At 45.5% G+C, this 17,385-nt stretch overlaps 1 protein-coding gene across 8 annotated transcripts in view; it reads right to left on the bottom strand.

Annotated features, from left to right (window-relative positions):
- Positions 1 to 17,385, bottom strand: part of NCOA2 (nuclear receptor coactivator 2) — a 1,201,189-nt gene that overhangs the window by 300,151 nt on the left and 883,653 nt on the right. For all 8 annotated transcript variants that reach the window (XM_085605462.1, XM_085605466.1, XM_085605468.1 and 5 more), the window contains one exon: positions 10,477 to 10,603. In XM_085605462.1, the coding sequence (XP_085461588.1) occupies positions 10,477 to 10,603 (127 nt within the window). The remainder of the gene's footprint in view (positions 1 to 10,476; positions 10,604 to 17,385) is intronic.

Below are 17,385 nucleotides of genomic sequence, written 5' to 3'. Positions count from 1 at the left end.
CGACAGGTGATGAATTATTTAAGGGAAGTGATATGAAGTCACTGCTTGTTTGGGGATGGAAAGGTACGTATTGGTGTACCTCTAACCTGTTCTTTTAAAATCGTTTCCTCTGTATCCCCCTTATAGAATCCTCTCGAGGAGAGGATTGTGTCTGGGTTTTATATGAAGATGCAGCCGCATCTGTTGTATTACTTTTGGAGCCTCCTCTATAAAATGAGCGGCGAAAGGAGCCTTTGTTCGAAGGAGACTGGAGTGCTCCCGTAGATTTTGCCATTTCTTTTTTTCAAGTGATTCATCCACTTGAGGCCCAGAGAAGTGTTCTTTGTCAGAGGGGCGTTAAGGATAGTTTGTTGAACTTCTGGTTTGAAACCAGAGATTCTTAACCATGTGGGTCTTCTGAGGAGAATACGGTGTTGACTCTTCTGGCTGCAGTGTCCACAGCATCTAACACACAACTAATAGAGGAATTGGAAATGAGTTTCCCTTCCTGTACTAGTTCTTGCCATCTTTTCTTGTGTTCTTCTGGGAGATATTGCAATAAATCTTGCGCTTCGTCCCAGTGGGTCCTATCATACCTAGCCAACAGACCTTGTGTATTGGCTATACGCCAATTGATGACTGATTGGGCAGTTACCCTTTTGCCTGATGCATCTACTAATTTTGATTCTTTATCTGGAAGTATCTCCTGAGGTTTGTGAATTAGCTCTTTTATGAGCTTTAGAGACAAAAACAGAATCCAAAGGAAGCTGGCCCTTAGTAAAAACTGGGTCAGATGGTGGGGTTTATATATTTTTTCCACCCTAGATGTTATGAAACATGACCTCACTGAATCTTTAAAAATGTCTTCAGCATGCCTCATCATACCTTTCAAAATAGGCAAAGACTGTGATATTCTATGTGTGTATCCTACAGTTTCAAAGAGAAAATCTTCCTCTAGGGATTCCTTGTGTAACGTTACATCATGATACATGGCTCCCCTGGCAATTAACTCCTGATATGAAGTATCATCAGGAGGGGAAGGTTTAGCAGCGGTATAGATCTGGATCTGTGTCTGCAGGTGGATCTATATTATAATCATCCCATGGATCTGGTGGTGGCTGATCGTAAGTGCCATCCCTTATATCAGGATCTGTACCAGGAGAGCCTGGTGGTGTGATGTGTAAAGGGTCTGAAGCTGGTACAAAAGGTACTGGTGAAGAAGGTGCAGGGGTTTGAGGAATGTGGCGAATACGGCTAGTAGCCATGTCCTCTTCCTTTTTAAGAGGGATTTTATATTGAGTGTCTATTTTTCTCTGGAGGAAGTTATCCCTGGCTTTGTTGTAACATGTCTAGTGTCAGTATTTATATGGATTTTCTTCTGTTTTGCATCCAGCTTTTGTTTATTATTTTTCAGAATAGGCTCCAGAGGCTTTTAAAAGGGCAGCTTTCTGTTTCGGTTCTGAAATGTTCAGTACCGAGCTGGACTTGTCCATTTCATCTTTCGGAGCCGAAGGTTTTGTAACCAGAGGGGTATCATCCCTGCTTGAGCTAGAAGGCTTAACTTGCTGTTTCGGTGAAGAGCCAAAGGCGTGGCCGTTGGAATCAGAGTCTCAATGCCTACCATGGCCTTATGGCAGTGGTGGCCCAGAAGCCTTTTGTTTGGTGGAAGCGGATTTTGTGGGCAAAGGGGCTTTGGTACTCACAGCATCATGTCCAGCTGGAACTTTGTGGGACTCTAGTTTGAGCTCCAATTCGGAATCGGAGTCCTGGACGGAGAAAGCTACTTCCTCTTCCGCTGCTGACGCTTCCATTTATTCTTGCGCGATATCTTCTCCCAAAGATATCGGGGGTGTCCTCGATACTCTGCTGCTGCATTTTTCTTCGTCGCAGTGTCTTTTTGGATCGGAATGACCAACAAGCGTCTTAGTTGTCTTCTTTATGCTCCGGGGAGAGGCAAAGGTTACAAACCTTATGAAGGTCGGTGCGCGGGTATTTGGAATGGCACCTAGGTCAGAACTGTAATGGAATCCGTTCCATCAGCAGTAGACTCGATGATGGGTCTTCGAGTCGAAGTTAGACAAACGAAACTGTCTAGGCCCAAAGGCCGCGGTTGGAGTTTCCCGATTCGATAATTAAAGTTTTGCGAATCTCGACTTGCGGATGGATGAAGACGCGATTGAAACAATATTGCGCAGCGAAGGGATCCCGATTAACGGTTTCAGATCGGAGAGCCGCAACACACCTCCGAACCCGATGACGGAGAGAAAACAATGTAACAATGGAGTCAATGCCCATGAGCACTATCACCAAAAGGAGGAGTCCCCTTACATCATGACTGGAAAAGACTTCTTCGAAGAAAAACAACTTGCAAACATCCGGACCCAACAATAGATGGCAGTAGTATGCAAAGCATGTGTATCTGCAGCAAACGCATGCTACAACTATACAATTACTTTTTGTATCCCTTGCTCCCCATCATGGGTATGAACACAACAAAACACCACCACTAAAACATTTTAAAAATAAGAAGTGAGTTATGGTCCTATATGAAGGCTGACTTAGTAGTTTACCTTTTCTGAAGTCAGAATCCAGTCAGAAATGTTTCACAACTCTGTGTATTGATCTCCAGGTAGCAGCCCAGCACATGCCTGTGCCATTCTCCTTAAAAGCAGAAGCTACTCTATCATTGGTGGAAAGTGCCTTTGCCTTGACTTTCAAGGGCCCCTTTGCTTTTTGACAGCAAGCTATAATGTAAGAGACTATAAATGACGCTATGGTCTCATTGGTTGAAGACAAACAAGGGTGAAATGCACATATTTTTACTTATGAATCTTTTGTCTTGTCTGAATAATAGTCCTAGGGTCTTTTAACATCTTAAGTGTGGAGCTCTTTCTGCAGGATTTGTCAAATTGGAGACAAAAGTCAGTATCCAAATGGTCTGATTACTATGGGCAGCGAATGTGACTGGGCAGAAAAGAGGATGGAGTTCTTAGAAGTATTTACAATGGTGGAAGATCAACTAAGGCTCATATGTTGAAACAGTGTCAAGCTCCCTAGCCCCCCTTGTCAATTAGAAAGTTACTTAATACAAATAATAAATACAGGACATCTGAGTAATGCTTAAGGGGGAACGCATTAACCTAAGACAAACCATTATTATTTTCAATGAATGAGCAGCTGCTTATCTCGAGAAAAACCCTTATTAAAAAACATCAATCATTATAATAATGAAAAAGAGATACTCAATCAATCAATCAATAGTTCTTTATTCGGATGTTAAAAACACCATAAAAGCACATGTACACAATACAGAATCTTTTAAAAAGCAATTAAATCAATCAAGTAAGAACATTTGATGAGAATAAAACAGAGTAAAAACAGTCGTATCACCTAACAGGTACACAACTTCTTGACGGACACAGTTTAAACCTGACCTTTGGTTGATCTTAGTCTCAGTGCTACTTTGATGAAATTCAGAATACAGCACAAAGTCAGTGGGTCAGCTGCCCTTTGTAAAAACAATAATGCTGAGTTTGCCGAAGTCAAATTAGCCCTTTTCAGGATATCAATTAAAAAACTTCGCCTGGGTATGGAATAATAAGAACAAAAGAATACAAAATGAAGGGTGTCCTGCGGAGACCGATTGTCGCAACCGCAGGCACCCTTCTGCTCAATCGGTACAATGTAACCTTGTGGGTCCGCCAATAAATAAGGTAAAAGATTGAGCCTAAAACGGGATATTAAAAATCTATCCTGTGCATTATACATTAAACAGAGATATGGTTCCATTCCCACAGTGGTCTTGATGTGACTGTGCAAGTTCACTGACCTTTTAGTCCCTTCTTCCAACATTCTAGTTGTATTTCTTTGGGCCATGAACAAGCTTTTCACCATTGGTTTATCCTGGGCTCTAATCACTGATGGGTTGGTAAACAATTCTAAGTGACCCAACTTCTCTAAGGTAGCCATAACATATTTAAACCAGGGTATCTTCATACATTTCTCTCTTCCTAGACAATCGCTCAGTATTAGTCTACTTAACTTGGCTTCTGTGTTTAACCAAATATTGAGCCACGCCAGGTTCGGTCTGAGCTTAACCGTGTCTTCAATGTATGGCCTCCCTAGCTCTTTATGAGCGATGATGGCTGGGGTACTCTGCGGGATTTTTAGTATGGACCGGAATATTTTATTTTCCTCCCGCTGTAGTTGTGTTATATTTACAAAACCCCAGACTTCAGCTCCATACAGAACTTTAGAACAGCAGATGGAATTATACAAATGCAATACTTGTTCTGGGGACCATCTACCTAGTCTACGCCCATAACTGATCACTGCAACATTTGAGGATATTAATTTCCCGCATCTCTCTTCTACCAGGGATGTGAATTTTAATCTCTCATCAAACAATATCCCTAGGTAGGAGAAGAGTTGCACTCTTTCCAGTGGGTGAGACCCGATTCTATGTGTAAACGTGGGCCGTGATTTTTTCCCTGCCATCATCACAAATGATTTACCCAAGTTTACAGAGAGATCTAGGGTTCCCATGAACTTCACAAAGCCATCAATTAGAGTCTGTAAGCTTTTCGGGGTACGGGCTAACAATACGGCGTCGTCAGCATATAATAAAACTGGAATTTGACGCGTACCAATTCTCGGGCAATCAGTATTTAAAGCAATCAGGGTCTGCTCTAAGTTGTTAATGTAAAGGGAAAATAAAAATGGCGCAAGGATGCACCCTTGTCTTACCACACTAGAGCACACAAAAGCTTCAGTGAGGCCCCCTTCATTATTATAGCGTACCCTGGCTGTAGTATCTCTATGTAACTCCCTGAGAATGGTAATCAATCCCTGGTCAATACCAAGTTGGGTCATCATTAGCCACAATTTCTCCCTATTTACATGATCAAAGGCAGCCGCCAAGTCCATGAATCCTAAATAAATGGATTTGTTACTTGTTATGGTGTACTTGGCGACTAGCATGTATAAATTAAGACATTGATCACTAGTTGACCTCCCAGATCTAAATCCGTATTGGATGTCCGAGACGATATTATTGTCCTCGGTCCATTCAATTAGTCTGTTAAGGATTACCCTTCCCAGGATCTTAGCAGAGACGTCGATCAGAGAAATGGGCCGGTAGCACTGGGAGTTATCCCTATTACCCTTCTTGAAAATAGTGATAATGGTGGCAGTTGACCATGATCGCGGCAGGCCAAACATGATTGCTACATTTATTACCCTGGTCATTAAAGGGGCCCACAACTCCACGTTGCTAATAAACAGGTCAGGGGGGACCCCATCGGGGCCTGGTGCCTTATTTTTTGATAGGCCCTCGATTCCTGTGGCAATTTCAGCTAGAGTGAACTCGACCATCTGATTCTGCGAGGTGACATCTTCCTCGATGACAGTGATCGTCTTCTCGTGATTGTACAAACTCTTAAAGTGTGCGACCCACTGCTCCGGGAGGATATTTGCACTGATTTCTGGTGTATGGCTATCGTGAAAGCAGGGTTTATTAATTATACTCCAAAATTTTGAGAGATCCCTACTTTCAGCCGCTTCCCTTAGGTCAGCCCACACTTCCCCCTGTAGGACTAATTTCCTTCTTTTGGTTACAGCCTTGTATTTTGCTCTACACTGGGTAACCCCATCTATGTTCCTGGGCTTCTGTTTTAAACAGCTTTTTAGCTCTCTGAGGGCCCGAGAGCAATCACTATCGAACCATTTAGGTTGATTTGGGATTCTTTTTACAGATCGTGTTGTCAAAAGCTTATCAACCAAGCTGGTGATCTTCCCAAATGCGCTCAATAGTTGAGGTCCCTCAGTTGCTAAATCAAGGCATTCTTCAATTGATTGTTTCCCTTGCTCGATCAGGTCTCTATAGAATGCTACACCCTCAATCTTGGCCCACCTGAGCCGCCTTCCTTGGTCTGTCGCCCTCTCAAAGACCCCGTCCACTATGCCTATCCTGACTGATGCCTGATACTGCAATTTCATTATTAAAGGGTTGTGATCACTGAATGGATTCCACTCTATTCCAACCACTATAATAAGGCGCTTAAGGGATCTAGAGACCAAAAAATAGTCAATGATTGACGAGCACCCTCTACCTTTAAAGGTCAGGGGAAGAGAACCGTCACTTTCCATAGCCATCATGTCCATAGTATGTTCCATGTTATGACTAATCAGGAGTTTACTCAGTTCTCTGCCTACTGTTGTATGGGCAAAATGAGGCCCCTTGACAGAAGGACAGCGCGACCAGTCTGAGTTTGTTGGAAGCAAGAAGGAGCATAAGTGGGTATTTAAATCACCCATAATTATGTAATGTGGATACATTGCTCCATTTACATGTGAGTGGTCCTTACTCAATAAGGCGTCTAATGTTCCCACAATATCATCTTCCTCATTGACTTCACCCGGATTATATATATTGAATAATATCAGGCCAAGTCCCTGCCCCTCAAACCTTACGGCCTGTACATTACGAGACGGGCTTGGTATATTTATCCACTTGCCTTTTACCCTTAAGTCCACGTATATGGCTAAACCCCCCATAGCTCTGCCAAAGCTTGGTTTTAGGGCTGGGATAAAAAAACATTTGAAGCCCTGTATGTGAAAGGGGCTGTTTTCAGTTACCCAGGTTTCCTGGAGGCCTATTACCTCAAATTTGGTGATGTATTCTCTCCACTCCTGATTATGGAACTTGCTTGCCAGGCCGGCCGTGTTCCAGGAGATGACGTTTAAACCACCCTCTAGCTTCCTTGCCTGGTCCATTTTTTGGAAAGTGGCTTGTATCCTATCTGAACCTCCTGTCGCCCTTAACTCTTCTCTTATACCCTCCAGACCCTGAGGTATCCCGCCTTCATCTAACTCCCTTTCCACTCTGTTAGTGCGTGACATGTCGCCACTGGGAGCAATTAACTGATCAATTGACTCAGCCTCTCTTGTTTCTGGAGGCAATACTAGCTGATCTAAGTTGTTCGTTTGGCATTTACCTACTAAGGGGGCAACCTGTGCAATGGTCAGGTCATCTGCCTTATCTCCCGGATTATTGACCTTCCCGTCTTTGCATTGGTGTAACATTGTCCACGCGGACTGGGTTAGTCAATCATTATCCTCTAGGGACATGAGGGGGGTGAACCTATTTTCCCACCTAGCCAGGTCGGCTTCCCGCAGCCTCAGCCTTTCTCCCTGGCATCCCTGTATTTCGTGAGGGTTTATACGGGTTAACTCCCATTGACCGCCCTCATGGTGTCTTCCCGTGTGTGGGGCATTTTGGCGGGGATAGAAGTAGTCCAAGGGTAACGGTTTTATAATCCTACTGTGTACCACTGTATCCTCTCTGAGAATGTGTTCAACTACACTGCTGTCCCTGAAATTAATGATTATGCAGTTACCTGGGATATCTTTATGCCTGTTTCCGAGCCAATTCACCCTTCTCACTAGAAGAATCTCTCCGTCTTTCCCATGTGGCAAGGGTTTATGACAGCCCAACCAGTGAATAACCTTGTTTTTTAATTCCTGATGGGACTCCTTCTGATCATCTTTAAGTTCTGGAGCCCCTGCCAGAATAACAACTAGTGGACATGCCTCTGGCAGTAAATTTAGCGTTGGAAGGGAAACTGTAACAGCTGGCCTAGGTACACTCGTTGATTGTTGAGTGACATGATTCGTTTGAGCTGTACTTAGGGGGTTTGGATAGTTCCTTAATGTCACATTTGAAGCTTGCCCTGGCACTTCCTTTTGTTGAACCTTCCCCTTTGAGTTTGTAAGCTTGGTCTGCAGCATTATATGGGTCTCACGTGCTAGAGTCTGCGTAACTTGTGCTTGGTTCACCTCTAAGTTACTGAATTGTCCCTCATTCACAGAGGCACAATTGAGGCCACTTGCGCTAGGGGTAGGGACTGTGTCTGAAGCTGACTTATGTACCCTCTCCCTACTTTTTATTTCATTAATTATCTTGTCCAATCTGCTGGCAAGTGGTTTGACCTGGTTAACTATAAAGGTTTCCAATTGAGATTGGAGATCTGCCACTATTTGAGACAGCCAAAGTGGTGGGATTGAGTATTGTTTAGGCTCATCTTCCCTCCCTGTCCCTATTTTGGTTTTCGTTGTAAGCGGGGCATTACAGCTTTTTAATTTTTTCGGCCTGCCTTTCGTTGGGCTGGCTTTGCGTTTCCTGCTTGCCTCTGGTGGTATGCCCATGGTGTGGACCCCCCTGTCCCTCTCCGAATTCTGCTGGGCACATGGGAGATCCAAAACACTCATCTCTAAGGTTAGGAGAGGGGGAGAATCCAATTTATCGCTAACTATCACTTGGGTGGGGGTCGATGTGTCTAGTAGTGGTGTGAGGGATAATCGCCTCTCCGTGCGTTCAATTTCGCTAGAGACCGCCCCTATGGCTTTTTGCAACATTCGGTCAATTGCCGTCGGATGAATCTGTGTTGGCAATAAACCCTCTTCCGTGGGGGGCGGTTTTAGCTGAGTGGCTTGCCTCAATATTAATTTAGTTGAGCGGGTTCTTGCTGTACCTGCCATGCTGCCGCTGTCTTATGCTTAGACCACCAGGCAATCAGCTTGTACACCCACCGCTTACTCAGCAGTATTCCCTACCAATTGCCTGCACCGCCCATAGAGGCCTTCTACACCCCTAATAGTCACCGACTCCTTTACTTAGTATCTGTGACCCTTCCAGGGCACTCCCACAGTGCACGAAAAAACAGTTAAGGCCTCAGGGGCTAAATGCGTCCGTGGTATCAGTCCAGCCACCTTGCCACTGGATCACACTGCAACCTCGTTGACCCAGGTAAGCAGTATTAAGTCTCCAATCTGGGGTATTCACAACTGGGTCTGTTCTGCCACCACAGTACTTACAGTTCGCAGCTTACTCACAGTGAGATGAACAGGCTTCGGTTATTATTCTTCCCAATCACGTAGTCAATGTTAGGGGGGCGGCCCAGCCCTGCCTCTTCCTGGCGATGACGGGCAAGGACGGGCCCGCCCTTGGCCCGGGCTTCGCCCGGGCGCTGCCCGCGCGCATCCCGCGCTGCGGGAGGCGTGCAGCGAAGATGTAGGCAGGTGACGCCTGCCACTGACGTCACCTGCTGCGCCGCTCTGGGGGACCTGGGAGGTGTAGTGTTTAGCCGAGCCGTTGCCCTCACAGCGGACCTGGAGGTCTGTTAGCAGGTAAGTGTCGCTGCGTTCGTAGCCCAGCTGGTAGCTGCCGTTGCCCTCACGGCGTCGGGGAGAAAGCCAGACTCGAGCCCCCTTCAACTGCGTCCCGCGCTGCGGGAGGCGTGCAGCGAAGATGTAGGCAGGTGACGCCTGCCACTGACGTCACCTGCTGCGCCGCTCCGGGGGACCTGGGAGGTGTAGTGTTTAGCCAAGCCGTTGCCCTCACGGCGGACCTGGAGGTCTGTTAGAAGGTAAGTGTCCCTGCGTTCGTAGCCCAGCTGGTAGCTGCCGTTGCCCTCACGGCGTCGGGGAGAAAGCCAGACTCGCGCCCCCTTCAACAAGACGTGACTCGTACGGCATGATATGGTTATCATGCCATACGAGTCACGTCTTGTTACTACTTAAGTCTGTTATATCCGAAGCACCTAAGTCTGGAGAAGTGAGAGTTACTATTGCTGCTTTCTACCATATATACACCAGCTTTACCTCTCTTGGTAAAACTTAATCAAGAGACATTTCCTCTTTACCAATCTTAAGAGGGTTCTTAGCTACACGAAGCAAACTGCATAAGATTTCGAATTCGCTGAGAGCGTTACCTCTGCTCTATATTTCTGAGGTGCGATTTGAGAATCATTATATAGGAGCCCTGACGAAGTTCCCTCTGGCAAAGAAACGGGAACGAAACGCGTTGGCTGTGTGCCAGTTCTTAGTAATCTATTGAATAAAAGAATACTTCATGGAATAACTGAATGGAATTGCTTTATTGACTTTGGAAAGAGTGCACCTTCCAAATCTTGTGTTTTGGCTTCGTTACACCCTTGGACGGCGGGTGTGGGAAGAGTTTGCACCACTATACGGATTGATAGAATACATGGACTAGAAGTGCTTGGCCTTGGTTTGCCGTTTGTTCTTTCCTTTTGGGTCCTTCTAGGAACATGCAACATTTGCATCTTTGCTTTCAGTTTTCAAATGCTTTTTTAGGGGTGGTGTTTGTAGTCAAATGTACTTTGGTATGAATTAATTTTTTCAGTCCTAAAGAAAAACAAAATTGCTGTCTCTTCTATATGTGTTTTCTTTATTTGAATATTATTCAGATTTGAAAATACATATTTAAAGTACTGTACTGAGATCCAGCACAAGTGTGAACATATTGAGCTGTTTAAGAATATGGAAGATAAACTATTTGATGGAGAACTTACCTTTTATTTTTAGAATGTTCCTAAAGAGAGTGCAAAGTCTAATGAAGCATTGTAGGTAGATCTATAAAGGAAATAGAAAGTAATACAAAGAGGTTTATTATGAAAACACATCAGTAAAACTTACCTGCTCTGGCTGGTGAAAGAGGTTTGATCTATGGGCAACATGCTTTCAGGCCAAGGAGCTGTTTGGTTAGGAGGGGCCTGCTGTTGACTGTACTGCGGTCCAATATTCATTTCCAGCTCCGATTGTCCTAAGCAGGAAAATAATGTAAAATCTCATGTTTACAGAGAACATGGTATGGCTTAAAAATTACTTAGTACTAGTTCATGCACAGTACTGAATGGTATGACTGTAGGTAAATAACATGGAATGCACTTTTCACAGTGAAACCAACTCGTTTATGATAACATCAAGAATGGGGGTTATTAGCAAATTAAATTAGCTTCACAAGCTTTATGGAAAATGTCTTACTTTATAATAAAAAACTGAATTTTTTGTTTTAAATATACTACTGTACAGAAGCCTATATTATAGTGAATTTTCCAAACAAAAAAATAAATATTTGATTTTGTATGTGTGATAATGGTATTGCAGATGATTGGGATGGTGGAGTATTTATGCAGATTATGTCAAGTGAATTGATTTATATAGGTCATGCCAGAACTGAACTAGTGCTTCCCATGCATTCTAATGTGACAGCAGTCTGGGGATAGCAGAGAAGTCTTCATACTCATTATGGTTGTACGCATGTTGGAGGGAGCAACAGACGTGCATGATGAGGGGTCAATGTTGGAGGCTGTGTAGTTTAAGAATGTAGACCACATTCATCTTGCTGTACAGCACAATAACTGGACAACTGTTTGGAACATGAACTCCCAGAATCCACAGCACTGTTGCCACTTTGGATGCATTTACTAAAAAACTCCACCCAACATTCGGTGCTCAGTATTCTGGAGTGCTTTAGTGTTGGCGGATTGGCTCAGTCTACAGTGCAGAGTTGATTCATGCAGTGGAGAGTAACAGACTGTGGATACTGTAGCAATGACCATGAGTAAGGCTTGCAGGTGACATTAGAAGCTTTGGAAACACACCTGAATCTCTGGGTAGGAATAACTGTTGGGGCTAAACGAGATACTTGAAACTGCGAATGTGAAAGGTATTGCGACTTTCTTATTTAGAAAGAACTAAGCACAAGAACATTATCCGCTCCATTTACATATTTGAATCTTATGTAACTAGAGTAAAACATTTCAGTAGAGAATAAAATGCACATAATGCAACCAATAAGAAGTGACACGTGATTGATAAGTTTATATACTGATTAGGTCCTAAAATCATAGATTGAAAGATTGAGACAGTCCCGTATAAGCAGAATCGGGGAACGGCACTTCCTCTTTCTTCTCTGCTCAGCAGCCAGATAAGTGCCTTTTTTTATTCTGTTTATGTTTAGGGCATAGTGGTGAGCAAAAGGATATTTGGTGTTCTACTTACAGTTGACTGTAATTAACCCAGTGTTCGCCAGCTGGGTCTCCGTGTCGACCGGGGTGAAAAAATTGACGATCCAAAGGCTCTTCTGGATGCTCTTACCCTAGTCACACTTACAGCTGTACCGGCTGCTGTACGTTCTGCCACTCGCCGCGCTGTTTGTTAGGGGCCGTTTTTGGTTGTCCTGCGTCATGTGAGGCTTCTGCGTTTGATTCACCTAACACGCGGAAAAGCCGCTCTCAGGCAGTGCGGTGATCCGCTCGCCTTGATAGTGGGTGTGGCCGGCTCGCACTAGCGGTAGTGAGGAGACGCTCATCTGCATTTTTAGGTCTCGCCTAGCTATTGCATAGCAGTCGCTATGCGAGACTCTAGTAAGGGGCTCCCAAAAGTGGATTGCATGGCGGTTACGCGCACAATCACGTGAAGCGTGCCGCCATGCAATACACTTTTGGGGAAGCGCTTCAGCCCACTGGCGCGTGCACTGGCGACGGGCGTGCGGTTACGCGCACAATGGCGAGCAGATGCGCCATATGGCTTTCCTCTCTCGTCATGGTGCGCGCACATCGCACACCACTCGCCAGCCAGCCTGCTTTCACTTTTGCGCCTCAGTCTTGTATTTTTTGTGAGCAGGTGTTTCCCTTCCTCGCTGAGGCATCTGACCCCCTTTGAGGCTGGGAGCCATTTAGTAAGAAGGCTTGCAATTGCTGCTGTCTGGCGCCTCCCTTTCCCGTGCGAAATGTTCACTTCCCCCTTCAAGCAAGGTGATAAATCAATCCAGAGCCGCTGGTGGCTGCAGGCATGGCGAGCAGATGTACTGCACGTGTGGAGCTGCTTCTATTTTATTTTTGTCAAAGATTGCTAACATCTACCGGGTTTGCACAGGTTTAGGGGGCTGAGATGACGTAGAAGAGCTTTCTCAGGAAAACCATGATCAGCAGAGCTTGGCTGGTGCTGCGATCCAGTGTGGAATGCCCACTCAGCCTTCACCCCCACACACACAGACAAAATGTCATTATGTCAGCCTCCCACCTAGAAATCTATTCCATAGTCACATCACTGCCACAGTATTCTGCATGCTTTCCACCACCTCTCTCTTTATGTTGGAGTCTCCCCAGAAGGTTACCGCCATCCCTACAGACTGGTAACGCTTATTTACAGTTTTACCCAAATTATATGACATTTCTTGAATACCTCGGCAAAGAGAGATTAACATATCCCTCACGTTGCCCCATTTCATGCTGTCACCTTCAGGAAGACCTGACTTCGGCTATTTCCCAAAAGCAATAAGAGAATTATGCATTTTCAGATCAAATCTACAAAAGTACAGAGACTGGATTAAACAGACTGCTAGAGTAGTGGAAAACTGCGCTGAATGTTCATTTGCACCAGATCACACCTTGCAATACTGGAATAGTGCGCTGTGTTCCTGCTTTTCATTTTGCGACAAGGACAGCTGCTTTCTGGCAGCAAAGATGAATGTCCGCGGGGAGCCAAGGTTGCCAGAGTGAGGGCTGACTCCGAAATGAATCAACGCTATATTCTTTGGTGGCATTCTGCTTGATGCTTATATTGTGAGTTGTTGTCATTGTTCTTTTGGCTTTATTTGTTCTGTGCGTTGACGCTAGGTTCTCCTGGTGCTTATGTCTGCATTATAAATTAATAAATTAAGCTAAAAACAATCATCCGACCTAATCCATCCATCCATCCAGCCACCCGTCAGTCCCTCCATCCATCCATCCATCCATCCATCAAGCCACCTACGTCCATCCACCCATCTATCAATCCACCATTCAATTATCCATCCATCCGTCCACCCACATATCCGTCAGTATATCCATCCACCTGTCAGTCCTACCATCCATCCATAAACCCACCCACGTCTATCCATCCATCCATCCATCCATCCATCCACTCATCCATTTGTCAGTCCATCCACCTGTTACTCCATCCATATATCCACCTGTCAATCCATCCATATATCCATCCACCCGTCTGTCTATCCATCCATCCATCCATCCATCCATCCATCTTCATTGCCACATGTATTTCGTAAGGTCTAGATAATGGAAACATTCCCCTCTACAGGAGTATGTGGCCTTACACTGTAGCTATCTTCTCGCCTGGAGCTCTTGAGCCTTTCCGCCTTTCCGAGTGGCAGAACCACGGCCCAAGCATTGAAGAGGGCAGCGCTTAGGATCTGCGCCCAGCTGCCTATGAAGAGCTCTAGGAGCAGCCCTGGCTCACGGTTGCGTTGCATTATCCTACATAGCAAGGATTATGTGTCCTACATCCATCGCCGATACAGCGATAACATACATGCGATGAACACACAACCTTTTGTTCCATAGAGTAGCACAATTATCTCCCAGAGGAGGCACCCGTTGCCCAATGGTTCCCCCCTCGGTCGCTGCATATACCATAAACAGGCATTGAAAATGCAATAGGTCTCGCCTTTGATTAAGTTAAAGCCATTTGCTTGGTTAATGGTATTACATAGCGAAGCAAATGGCTTTAACTTAATGAAAGGCGAGACCGATTGCATTCTTAATGCTTGTTTTACTCGTCACTTTTTTCCACTTGTTTAAAACTTTTATTTTTATTTGTTGTTACTTGTATCACTTGGCACCCTGGCTGCATTTCCTTTTTCAATCTACTTTTCTTTAATTTGTCAACGGTTCCTTTCTTCAATTTTCTCTAACCCTCACAGAATTTCAATGTAGTTTTTGATGCTTACCTTCTTTCGCTGGTGAGATGGCTGGTAGCTGCCCCTCCGCCACAAGGGAGCCTGTCCCGCAGAGCTCCCACCGCCGATACTGAGACGCCTGAGCAGCAAGTTAGGACCAACAGATCCCGGGACATCTGTGCGCTGATCGTAGCAACTGACAGTGGAAAAGGGGGGCGCGAACTCCCTCCAGAAGCTGCCTCGACACGACAAACCACTTTAACGGGCAGGCCCCCTGGCGAGTGGCGCGCACAGCTTCAGGGAGAGGTATATTTCTTACTTATAAAAGGGACTAAACTATGCGGATCGTTCGATGTCAGACTCCCCATGCATGCTCCCCCCTATGGAGGCACTGAATCCCACTACCATTGTCTCAGAACGCAGTCCCTTTTGAGCCTGGACAATGGCTGCCCCACTGGAGCCCATTCTCTCCTAGGCCCAGGGGTTAAGGTCTGAAATAATGGACGAGGGAGGGGGCAGTAAAGTTTTATTCCCTCTCTTTTTAGCTCGTCAACAGAAGTGTGTAAGGCAGCTGGCCATTCTTTACCAGTCCTGGTGATAAATGGCCAGCCGCCTGCCAAGCCTGTCTCAGCCCATGGGCGCAGATCCCCAAAGTGTGCTGGGGAAAGATGCGCAAGCGCGCTGTGCAGTGCTGGCTGGGAAACCACAGCACGGCGAGGGGAGTGAAGGCGTACATTTCTAGGCACCAAAAGTTTACAGGACTCAGAGACTTTTAAAACATTTTTGCAAAGTACTGTAGAAGAATGATTCCCAATTTTGACACGTCATCGGGGTCATCAGTAACACCGAGAAACTATTTAAAACTCGAGGCTGTGTTGCAAGGAGGGTTGAGACCACATCCGGTGAAGGGTGTTTGAGGTTGTCTGAGATGGATGCACTCAGCTGCTGAGATCTGTTCGCAACCTGCAGGCTACTCGCCCCTTTCCCACCTTTGCACCCCGACGAGTTGCATTACTCTGGGACTCTAAGAAGATTTCTAAGCTACAGTGCTTCAAGGCTAAGAGTCAGTGGTAATTAGCACCGTAGGTATAATATGTGTATATTTTTTACTAGCAGGGTCCACTCGTGTGGCGGCTTTCGGATTCTGCCCCTCCCCCCTGAATTTTAGGAAGCATGTGACTGAAGTCTCTTGTTAATAGCAACTCTTTAGTCTTCATTACTTTAAAACATGTCCCAATCTAATTTCGACGAGACACAAACAGGACGAAGCATGTCTGCTGTAGCTGAACGTTTCGGAGGGATGTTTGTCTTTGGTTGACAGAGTTGGTTATTATATGGTAACCCTCAGTGCTTTAAATGGGCCGGTACTCACAGGTACTGAGTACCAGCACTTTTATATTTTCTCCCCTTGAGTACCGGGACCTTTCCTCGGAAAAGGTGAGTACCGGTACTCATAACAGCCGGTTTTAATGCGGTTGGTGCTGCCCTCCTGAGCTCCATCCTTGGAAGTTCTTTCTGCACGGCCTGCAATGGGTTACAGCACCTTTCAAATGGAGCTGAAGCCTGGGCTGCGCTGTTTCAAAAGCGCCAGCTCAGCAGCTCGTCTTCAGTAGAACACAGAGCTGCATGTGCCTCGAGTGAAAGGTGGAGTATCGCTGCAGGGTGTCTTTAGAGGGGGTCGGAAGGTATCCATAAAAACTAATTGGCGTGAGTGGGGGCCATATTGTTCAGGGCATGCAGCTTGTTAGCATGCCCACTGTTTTAAACGCCCGAAAATCTTCGCCCATCAATAATTTAAATGAAAGGGATTTGCATGAAACAAAATCCCTGCCCTCTAGATTAAATCAATGGATTTAAGCTTTTTTTTAAAAACTGCCTCACTAGTACTGATTCGTCAATGTGTCATTTATTGATGAACATTAGTTATATAACCATAAATTTAGGAAAGTACTATGTAAATAGTTAGACATTTTTAAAATGCATGCATATTTTTTGCATACAAAGCTTAGAAAGGTAAAAAACATAGCCCCCTCATTGCCCCGCCCCTTACTCCACTGCTTATTTTTGGTGAGTACCTGCACTTATTTTCTTCCATTTACAGCACTGGTAACACTTAATTTGGGCAACGTAAACCAGCTGTCTCGCCTGAGCCAGCGCATGCGCTGCCCAGCGAGACATTTAGAAGGGGCTTTAAAAAGTACTACCACAAGCTGCTTTGGCTGGCCTAGAGCTTGCGTTCACGCGCGCCTGCACACGCGCAACCAGCTTTTAGCGCCCGAGGCGCCATCTGGAGCGTGATTACTTTCACTTCTGTTGTGCGCGCACCACTCGCGTGCTTTTTTTTTTTTACTTGAGGTGCGCGCGCGATCTTATTTCCGCTCCTGACTCCCTTCCTTTCCCTCTCCTCCCCAGACCGGGTCGCACCAATGCCGCACGTTTCTCCTGGACAGCAATCGCAACGTGTTATCAATGCGGCATGGCTTTTTATGTTTCATTGGGATATAAAAGTATTTCAGTAGATAACATCTTTCGGTGAGCGAGGGAAGAAAGCTTTACTGTTCTTCAGGAAAAAAGTAGGTACCTCCCCCGTTCCATTTCATGAGCTTATCCTTCAGCTGAAAGTAAAATGTCTGCGCCCTTATACAGTTTCACTTTCTTTCTCCCTTCCTTCACATGCGAAAGGCTGTTTTCATTCCGTAACTCTGATGTCCGTAGGGAGCCCGCCAGGCAATTCGCACCCGCCACATTTCTTGGGGATAAGCGCCCACTCTTGGTTGTGTAGCATTAGCATCACTCAGTACTTGACGCACTCCCCCTCCACCCCCTCATTCGGGCCTACTCTTTGTCCATCCATGCCCCCAGAA

The sequence above is a fragment of the Triturus cristatus genome, chromosome 5_1 (assembly GCF_964204655.1).
Source record: "Triturus cristatus chromosome 5_1, aTriCri1.1, whole genome shotgun sequence".
NCBI classification, from domain to species: domain Eukaryota; kingdom Metazoa; phylum Chordata; class Amphibia; order Caudata; family Salamandridae; genus Triturus; species Triturus cristatus.
Note: the sequence above shows the minus strand (reverse complement) of the source record. Positions and strands in the feature narration are given on the sequence as shown.